Source organism: Brachycentrus maculatus, unplaced genomic scaffold (assembly GCF_059751285.1).
Source record: "Brachycentrus maculatus isolate JH-2025_06_01 unplaced genomic scaffold, ASM5975128v1 h1tg000008l, whole genome shotgun sequence".
In the NCBI taxonomy this organism is placed as follows: Eukaryota; Metazoa; Arthropoda; class Insecta; order Trichoptera; family Brachycentridae; genus Brachycentrus; species Brachycentrus maculatus.
The window spans coordinates 595331-606366 of NW_028280763.1; the positions used below are offsets into that span (position 1 = coordinate 595331).

General features: G+C 34.5%; 1 protein-coding gene across 1 annotated transcript; it reads right to left on the reverse strand.

The window, feature by feature from the left end:
• Positions 1 to 763: 763 nt before the first annotated feature.
• Vajk4 (chitin-binding protein vajk4) lies at positions 764 to 9816 on the reverse strand. Its single transcript, XM_088260900.1, has 2 exons — positions 9741 to 9816; positions 764 to 2188 (listed from the first exon to the last, which is right to left on the reverse strand). The coding sequence occupies exons 1-2, from the start codon at positions 9814 to 9816 to the stop codon at positions 1038 to 1040; spliced, it is 1227 nt and encodes a 408-aa protein (XP_088117026.1). The 3' UTR covers positions 764 to 1037.
• Between the last annotated feature and the right edge of the window lie 1220 nt (positions 9817 to 11036).

The following is an 11036-nucleotide window of genomic DNA, read 5'->3' on the forward strand; positions in this document are numbered from 1 at the left end:
CGCCTCCGTGGGGTAATGGTTAGCACGCTCGGCTACCGTTCTGGAGGTCCCGGGTTCGATTCCAAGGGTCAAATAAATATGAGTGATTTTTTCACTCTAATATTTATTCAATATTACCCTGGACTGGTAACTGAAGCGGAAGGGTGATCACCTTTCCTTCATGTGTTAACGATCAAGATAACACTGCGTTTATATGATGCAGTGCCCTATGCACCATTGGGGTGCGGATAAGGGTTTGATTGATTGAAATATAGATTTAAAAAAAACATGTGTCATCTCAAAAATCTGTGTTATAAATTTGGTAGATTATCAGTTATTAGGTTAGATTAGCAGTTTGGTGAATGCCATCCAATTTTCCATTCCTGTCATTTGAATTTATTTTATGTGGGCAGAATTCAATTGTTTTCACCATACTTTTGCAGTCCACTGTTGACCATATATAATATTATGAATCATTAGACATTGCACGATCTTCTACTTTACAATCTAAGTTATTTTTGTCACCTGGGTTTTGAGTGTTCACCAGATGAAATTGGATTCCAAGATTTTGATTAAGACTGAGGAAGTCCATGTTTTGAAACATTTTAATTTAAGTTACTTTTATGGATGGTATTTCCTAACCAAAATGATAGTTGTACATAAAAAAATATACTTTTCTTATAATTCTATAACGTATCTCATAGTTAGTTACCAGTATGTCTTTATGTGTCAAACGTAAGTGAAATAAAAAAAAGTTTTTTTTTGTATAAAAAAGGCAGGTTTTTATTGCTCACCTCATTAACATAAAAACATAAACAAAGCACAATAAAACATAATTCTAGGTCCTCTTCATACATCGCTCAAGTACACATTAAAGAGATCACAATACAAGAAGAGAAGAGAAAAAAATGGTTAACAAATACGATACTAGAAGGAGTCATATGAAGAGTTAAGGTACATTTTCTTTGGTCATCTTCCACCGAGAAGACCAACATCCTCTGATACAATTTTGAGTATTTACAATTGAAAGAGGCAGATCATATGCGGTACTCTACTGTTTAGTGCCAGCTCTCTTCTTCTTCTCCACCTCCGTAGCTGTGCTCTTCTTGCTCGTGATGGTGGTGCTCCTTCTTCACGTATACTGGTACAGGCACCTTGACTGGGTAAGGTACTTCCTTGTACACAGGTACTGGGACCTCTTTGTAGACTGGGTAAGGCTTGTCCACGGGGTACTTGACTTCATAAGGCACCTTCTTTTCTACTTCATAAGGCACCTTCTTGATGACTTCGTAAGGTTTAGGCACGGCGACCTTGACGTGGACTGGGTAGGGTTTCTCGACCTCTACTTTGTAGGGCCTGTCGACTGGGACCTTGACTTCATAAGGCACTGGCTTGTGGACTGTCACCGGGTAGGGTTTCTCAACATGGACTGGGTAAGGTTTGGGCACGTACACGTTGTAAGGCCTGTCTACTGGAACCTTGACTTCATAAGGCACCTTCTTGATGACTTCGTAAGGCTGGGGCACCTTGATTTCAACCTTGACTGGGTAAGGCACCTTCTTTTCGACGGTGTAGGGCTGAGGGACTGGGACCTTGACTTCATAAGGCACTTTCTTTTCGACGGTGTAGGGTTGAGGGACATGTACCTTGACTTCGTAAGGCTTGTCTACTGGGACCTTGACTTCATAAGGGACCTTCTTCTCGACTGTGTAGGGTTCTGGAACGTAGACTGGGTATTTGACGTATTCCTTGACGGTGAAGGGGACCTTCTTTTCGACGGTGTAGGGTTGTGGGTAGGGAACTTTGACTTCATAGGGTACTTTCTTTTCCACGGTGTATGGGACGTGCTTCTCTACTGTGTAAGGGACGTGGATCTTCTTGACAATCTCGATGGTCTTGATGTGGTCATGACCATGTCCTCCTCCGTAGGAAGAGAAGCCTCCGTGTCCTGAGATTGGCTGCCATCCTCCTGAGGATTCTCCTACGGAGTATCCTCCGTTGCCGCCTCCGTAACCAGATCCTCCGTGACCACCGCCATATCCTGACCCGAAGTCGAAGATTCCTCTTTTTTCTTGTTTCTTGTCATCGGCTGCTACTTCTACCTTCTTTTCGGCTTCAGCGGCGCCTTTCTCCTCTGCGGCAAAGGACACCACGGCCAAAGCGGCCACCAAGAATAACTGTAACAATATAAACACTTTGTCAATAAATACTAGATTAAATTCAAACAACTGAGTTATTTTTTAATGGGAATTATTTACCTTGCTTATTATGTACAAGGTTGATGGTTCATCAAGTGGATTTTTGTGTCTTCTAACTAAATAAATATGTTTTTATTTGATACTGTGTTGGGAACAGGAGGGATAATCTAGTGTGGGCCAATCAGGAAAAACTAAAAAAACTCCCGTAAAACTCTTTAGGAGAAGGTGGACTGGTGACTGTCATCTGCAGACCTTCCGTTCCACTAGAAGAGGGTTCGGCATTTTGTGTCCTAGATTGGTTTATATTACCAATGTCTTTCTGATTGAGGTTTATTGACAGTGGCAACGTGGCATCTCAAAGTACTTTTAGAAATGTGTCTGCAGGTAGAATATTAAAGATAAGGAAGGTTTGTTATTATATTATTATTATTATCTTGTTGGTTTGTTATTATTGGTATATGGTTTGTTATTATATTAGTATTATATCACCTTGATATATTTTACTCCAATCTTTCAAACTTTAAAGCTAAATTGTTCGAAATCTTATAAACCTAAAAGGGTAATTTTATTCCCTGCCCTTTCCTTTTCATCTTTTCCTATCACTGTCATCTCCTTTTCTCTTTATCCTATCCTTGTCTCATGTCTCTTCTTATATATTTAGACTTTTCTTATGCATAGGTGTGAAGAACTGTAATTGGTTTTCATGTTTTTTTTTGTATTCTGAGTATCACATATTGTAACTGTTCTTTTTCCCTCCAATAAAATAAAAATGAAAATAATTAAAAATAATAAAAATAAAAAAAATTGTCTTTTTTTTGGTACTGTATATATGTATTATGTTTAAGGCATTGGCAGTTCAAAAAAAATACCTGTAATAGATTCTCAAACATTTATATGAAGTTTATGCAGATTATGCACCATTCAAGAAATTGTGAAAGAACGTTCTACGAAAGCAAGCTTTTTAATATTTATTATTATATAAGGGAATATAGATTAATCTTGTAAAACAGTAAGATTTCATAGAAACTTCTAGATGTTTTTACACGTAATCACTATAATCTAATTCACGATTACTGTACTTTATTTTACACAAAGCAGTAATATAGTATGAATATAAATTACACCTTTCACTTTAAAACACAACTGGCGATTTTATATTGACGATCAGATAATTTTAATTGTAAACAGTAAAATTTAATAGCGCAACACTATTCTTTTACAGTCTTCATTTTATACATCGACACCTCTAAACGAATTAAATAAATTAGTGAAATCTTTTAGTGAATTATTTTGGTAGCAATTAATGTAAATACACTTATTTTCAGAGAAAATTCGTCTTTTCTATTAAGCGTATGTAATTGCTTCAAAATGTTGTTAATTTTCATTGTTTAAAGAGATTGTGATCTAATGATTTGAATAAAATTAATGATATCAATATAAGATTGAGAATAAATTAATTTATTATCAGAAATACTTTTTTTTAAATATATGAATGTGCAAAACATGGTATTTAATAATAAATAATAAAACCCTTATCCGCACCCAATGGTGCATAGGGCACTGCGTCATATAAACGCAGTGTTATCTTGATCGTTTACACATGAAAGAAAGGTGATCAGCCCTCCGCTTCAGGTACCAGTCCAGGGTAATATTGAATAAATATTAAAGTGAAGAAATCACTTATATTTATTTTACCCTTCTTAAGAATCGAACCCGGGACCTCCAGAACGGTAGCCGAGCGTGCTGACCATTACACTACGGAGGCGGACATGGTATTTAGTCGACAAAAATTGATGAGGATATAAAGATCTATAGTATTTAGCAATGTCTTACTTAGAAAATATGACAAGACGAATAAGACAAACAAATCCTTTTGGAAGAATTTGAGGCGAAACGATGTATGATAGATGTTCGAATGGTGAAATAGAAAAAATAATGCAAAGCAAAAGATAAGCATTATCGATAAAATTAAGAAAGGAGTGTTGAGATAGTTTGAACTCGTGGAACGTACGAGTGAGAAAATAACAGTTAAACAAATTTATGAGGCAAATGTAGTTGAAAAAGAAGCAGAGAAAGACCGAGGAAAACTTGTCACAATCAGGTATGTCAAATACTTGAAAGCGGCCGGGTCAGATGTCAAAATAATCGGCGGATATGTATGAGGAGATGCTTGAATATAAAAAAGGCAAAGAATGATTGCAAATACAGGGTGGTATGGGGTTCTATTCTCTTTGCCTACCCCTGCGGAGAAGCGGCGTGATGGTTACTTGGTTAGTTAAACTAAATATGCTCCTAATTTTTAATTAATATGCAAGGATTATTTTCTAAGGCAACTAATAAATATATTTAAAAATGTATGAATCGAAGTATGTCATTATTTTGATGCAGTTTTCGGTTAACCCATTAAAAACCAGAAGTGTTAAAATAATCCGGAAATGTAATAAAAACCGGTTTACGACAAGCGTGTTATATGAGTATACGGTTATATCATATTTAATTTCACCTCAATTGGATCCGATTTCTATAAATTATCTTACCGCATCAATTTATATCATTTATTAAGTATGTTGTCCGAAAACCACTCACGATAATTTACTATTAAATAACCGAATGAAATTGCACTTATCGCTAATCTAATTACACACCGGAATTCGTTGAATACGAAAATTCGAATAAAATAGAGCTTTGTTATATAACCTGCAAGTGTAAAGTATTGTATTTTGCGATCGACTTTTTAATATTATTACTTCATTTTACATTAGCGATTTTTTTAGTCTATATAAATAATATATTACAGTTTTAACTTTGTTTATTTGTAAATTAATTTTATACTAAAATTTCTCATACCAATTGTATATTTATATCTTGAAAATTAGATGGTGCTCTGAGGCACTGCATCGTTTTGATGCAATGTTATCTTGAGGGTTACTAACATTAACGCAGGGTGATTACTCCTGCGCTTCAGGAACTAGTCCAGGATAATGTTAAATAAATATTAGAGTATATAATCACTCACATTTATTTTAACCCTCCTCAATGGGAATCGAACCCGGGACCTCCAGCATAGTAGCTAAACACGCTCACCATACACCACGGAGGCAGACCACATATATATTTTATACAAGTTTTATACTGACATTTCTTGGTGGAACTGCATTTTATTTAATAAAATATAAAATTTACAGCTTTTTCTACTTTTATTATATTTGAAGAGTGACCGAATTTTGTCGTTACCGACATCATCGTTGACCAGTCTAATGAAAAAGTGGAAAAATATATAAATTTATGGTTTTATCATATGTTTATATTTTAGAAATATAACATGTATAATATATTTTGCCTGAATGGAATACGTTCATTATGAGTTTCGGTTCAGCTTTTTTGAGCTTTTATTAAAAGCAACAAATGTGCTATAAAAAAATTATAGTAAAACCAAGATTTTTGATTATGTAATAAACTATGAAAACAGGTATTTACATATATACATTACAGATGAATCGGATAAATTAAATTAAATTAAATTATACTAATAATTAAAAAATGTTTCACGATTCAATTTGTTATGATTGCAATCGGCATAAGACTAGACAACAAGTCGAAAAACGTGTTATTAATTTCCGTTCAAAATTACAGTTGCGAGTGAAAATTTTCTGCTTCATTCATGTTGGCTTTCTTTCCTTAATGGACAATGCTAGTTGAACGTTACATACATACTTTCTTATTACGAACATATACGAGGTATGAGTATGTGTAGTTGTTCAAAAGAAATACAACTTGAAATTATCATTTAAACGTTCAATTATGCGACTTTACTACCTGGCGTTAATAAACTTTATTACTTATAACCCTTATCCGCACCCAATGGTGCATAGGGCACTGCATCGAATTGACGTAGTGTTATCTTGATCATTACTTACACGAAGGCAAGGTGATCACTCTTGCGCTTCAGGAACCAGTCCAGGGTAATATTAAATAAATATTTCAGTGTAAAATCACTAATATTTATTTTCACCCCCCTGGGAATCGAACCCGGGACCTCCAGCACGGTAGCTATACACGCTGACCATTACACCACGGAGGCGGACAAATAAACTAGTTGATCTATTTTAAAATTTTAAAGCAATTCTAAAGTTTCACGTTCTTATTTTGAAATCAAATGATTACTTCTTATTTTCTTAACTATCTGTCATTATTGAACGGGTTGACGATCTAATTTTAAATTTTGAAGCAATTTGAAATTAAATTATTACTTCAAAATTTCTTCAACTACCTGCAGTTATTGAACGACTTGATTTTCCATTTTAAAATTTTAGGTTTTACGTTCTTATTTTGAAATTAGTTATTACTTATTTTCTTAACTACTTGCACCTATTGAACGAGTTGGCGATACATTTTAAAATTTTAAAGCAATGCCAAAGTTTAAATAGTTGATGTAAACATGTGTAAATGATGATTGGTTTATAAAATGCAGCGTTTGATACAAGGAGAAAAAATGAAATTTTTAGATGTTGCATGATATATACTAGACCAGCAACCATTAAAATATGCTTTAAAGCTTAATCCTTAAGAATTTTCCTTAAGTTAATAAGTGAAAAAAATTTACCATATAATTTATGTAGATTATTTCAATTCGTTAGTTTTAAAAAAAAATTAAGTCCATCAAAAATCAGTTACAAGTAAGAAGGCTTTTTTATTTATTTATTTATTGAACTTCGGAAGCCTTTAGGATAATACAAACAACACATATATACAGTATCTAATATAAAATTTTTATAAAATTTTCATTTGCATTATACCTACTCGTTTGTGTATTTTAAATTTATAAAACAAGAAAAAATCTGATATTTTTTTTGTTTTCTTACAGAAAACCTTATATCGTAAGTTGTACATTTTTATTAAAAAGTATTTTCCGAAAATGAATAGTGATTTCGCCTTTTGCGTACATTGACTGACATTATGTCAATTCTCGAATTTACTCTTGAAACATAAAGAGCAAATCCACTCACAAGTAGGATTATACTATACAAGTTATAAAGTTGAAGCCTAAGTAGGGCCGGTGCCGTAGCGTTGTTGGCTAGACGCTCGACTGCGAAACTGGCGTCGTTGGCTCGATTCCCGCCGATCAAGAAATATTTATTTTCAATTGAATTAGGTATTTGTGATGTGTTTTTCACATTTACCTTCCCTACCCTTACTATCCTACCTGCAGATAACCCTCTTAAACTAGAGGCTGTCTAACTATCAAATTGTGGTAGAGTGGGTTCGAACCGAGAAACTCTGACTCAAGAGTCCGCGACACTGACCACGGGACCACAACCCTGCACATATAGGAATAGACTTTACAACCTATAAAGTTGAAGCCTAAGTAGGGCTATGAAAATCGGTGTTGCATAAGCCGTAGCTAGATTTGAGTCGCTTGGACGTTAGGCAAATAAAAAAAATGAGTTTGTGGCCCATTTTGGTTGCAATGAAATGTTAGAGTAAGAAAATCGCATACTCACATAGACTATACAACGTAAAAGTTGAAGCCTAAGTAGGGCCATGAAAAGCGGTGTTGCATAAGCATAGCTAGATTTGAGTCGCTTGGACGCTAGGCAATTTAAAAAATGAGTTTGTGGCCCATTTTGGACGCAATGAAATGTTAAAGTAAGTAATCCACACACTCACCTCAAATTTCATGTCTCCACAGTTTGGTAGCTCCTTCCTAGGAGACCAGCGGATGAACTGATACCTTTCTTTCACGTCTGGCCGCTTATATAGTGGTCCCCCTCCCCCCGCCCCCGCCCCCCAGCGTGCTGGCCGTGCGTGGGGCAGACGAAGTGCACAGAATCGGAAGCGTAACGCGTTACTGTCTACTGTCCGTCGGACGCACGACATCCATAGTGCTCGTAATCCAAACAATCCAACTCGAAGATGATGTTAAATTTCTGTATAAGCCGATATCATAATAATAAAAATAATTTTGGATGATTTATATAGCGCCATTTTCGTAAAATACTACCTCAAGGGCGCTTAACCCTTAACCCTTCATTGTATGATTTTTTTCATTTTAAACGTTTAAAAACATCTATAGTATCTTACTCGAAATATTAAAGGAAAAACAAATAAAAAAGAATGAAATACTTTTTACAAAGAAAATATTGTATCAAATTTGCAACATGTAATGATTATCCTTATGAGATATTGATAAATCATAGTCATACAGGAGAAAGTGACCAAGTGCATTGTTTTACAAAAACGTGATCATTGACTATTTGATATCTTACCAGCTTAATATTGCCCTGAAAAAATCCCAAAGGATTTTAAACTTGGAAGCTTAATATATTAACTAGTTAAAATTGACTAACTGCATTGGTCTTTATTTTCTTGCCAAGCAATAGTGACTTAAATGGTCCTCCTGAACATTTTACGTTATGGTAGTTGGTCACTTTCTCCTGTACGACTACGAGAATGGATTACGATATGAAAATGATAATGACACATAAAAACATATTAAAGAAAAACGTCGTTAATCTATTTATTTATTTATTTATTGAACGGCTGAAGCCTTTAAGATAATAATCGACTGAGTCTAAAGAGGGGAAGTGAAACCGCCGTATTATTGCTTCTTTTTCTCGGTTTCCTTAAGCTGGAGCATGTCCAAGATGTTGGGCAGGACGCCTCCTTGAGCGATAGTAGCGCCGGAGAGCAGCTTGTTTATTTGTCCCTGTTTTCGTTCTCGGAATACTAACTGCAGGCAAAACAGCCATCTCCTGTTCAAATTAAATTTTAGTGAGATTGTATAGTGCATGAAGGACGCAGACCTGCAGGCAGACCTCCAAAAAGGTGGAAAGACAGCTGGAAATCAACATCCCAAGAGCGACAAGTGAAGGCACAAACAGATCCTTAGGATCTACAAAAAGAAGAAGAAGAAGTATAATGCATAGGATATTATAATTAATTTATTTATTACTAAAGAAATAACCCGCAAAGCCTCTAATTTTAGAGGCTTGCGCGCAGGTAGGATAGTAAGGATAGAGAAGGTAAATGTGAAAATGATATTTATTAATAGCACACTGCTAAAGAAAGTTTTAAATTGCAGACAGAATATTTAAAAGATTAGGTATTCAGGTATTCAGAAAGAGATAAACAAAAATTGATGAGGCAATAGGACATAAAGATCTATCGGATTTAGTAATGTCTTATCAAAAAAATATGACAAGACGAATAAGACAAATAAATGAGCTATGTGATAAATCTTGATTGATATAAGATATTGAATCCATTGTGTCTATTGTATTGTTTTTAGGGATCAACCTTATTCATTTATTATGAACTATGCACATCCACTTTAATTTTTAATACATGTAAACTAAATATTTTTTAAATCGTTGGCAAGGAGAATTTTCAAGGCTACTGATAAATTTCTTTTAAAGCACACTTAATCGTTTACTACATAATCTTCTTTCTTCTTCTTCATTACCCCTCTGCTGGATAAAGACCTCTTCCCCTTCTTTCCATTTCCTCCGGTTGGTTGCTGCTTGCAGCCAGTTTCTACCCCCCATAGCGACTATGTCTTCGGACCATCTCTTTGCGGTCTTCCAACACCTCTTCTTCCTTCTTCTAATGTCTCCTGTATTGTAGAATTCTCGGGGTCCATCTTGTGGGGTCCTGTCTTGCAATATGTCCTCCCTATCGCCATTTGAGTTTTGCCACGCGATCCATGGTATCCTCTACTTTGGCTCTTTTCCTGGTATCAGATCAGATACAACCAATAAATAATGATAAAACATGATATTATATTACTTATTGATTCGGCATTAACTTTGTGGAATGACATGTTGATTATTTTTTATTTAAATTAAACATTGAAAAATGGAATCTAACTACTCATTTGACTCTCATACACTTAAATTATTACACTCTGTTACAAATAAAGGTCAAGTCATGAAAAATTTAGAAAATTTAGAAATACATAAAAAATTAATTCAGAATTAATATTAATTAATAATACTTATATTGTTTCAAAATACATCACCATTATTATCAATGTATCGTAAAAAAGCACTAAGAAATCTTGTTCCTTTACCCCCCCCCCTTCCCTATATTTATTAACCTATATGTCCGCCTCCGTAGTGTAATGGTCAGCACGCTTGGCTACCGTTCTGGAGGTCCCGGGTTCGATTCCCAGGGGGGGTCAAATAAATATAAGTGATTTTTTCACTGCAATATTTATTCAATATTACCCTGGACTGGTACCTGAAGCGGCGGGCTGATCACCTTTCCTTCATGTGTAAACGATCAAGATAACACTGCGTTTATATATAGCAGTGCCCTATGCACCATTGGGGTGCGGATAAGGGTTTTTATTATTATGTATACCCCTAAATATATTTTTCGTTCGTTAGTTTTAATTTTTACCACAAGATGAAAACATGAAGTTTTCGAAACTAGTCGTATGTATATAAATAAAACTCATCACGTGGTATATTCAAGTGTTTAATTTAAAAAAAATACATTATATTGGTGTATTATCACGTGAATAAATTACAAAGTATAAATCAAAAATCTGACTTGGCACACTCTAGTCGTAGCGCAATGCAACATTTCTTACAGGCATAACATACGGAATTACGTACTAAATTATATTTTTTGTTTATACGCAATTTAATAAATGGGTTCAGCGTAAATTATAACACAAATCGGTAAATTATCAAATCACTGTCAAACAAACCACAGCTAATTTGATTATTCGAATATTCATGTAAACGTAATGAAATTGTCAGTAAATTTTTATTTATTTCCTTAAAATTAAAAAAAATAAATAAATGTGATTTTTTGTCTTTTTCTCACTGAGGGTTCCCATGCCGACAAATACAA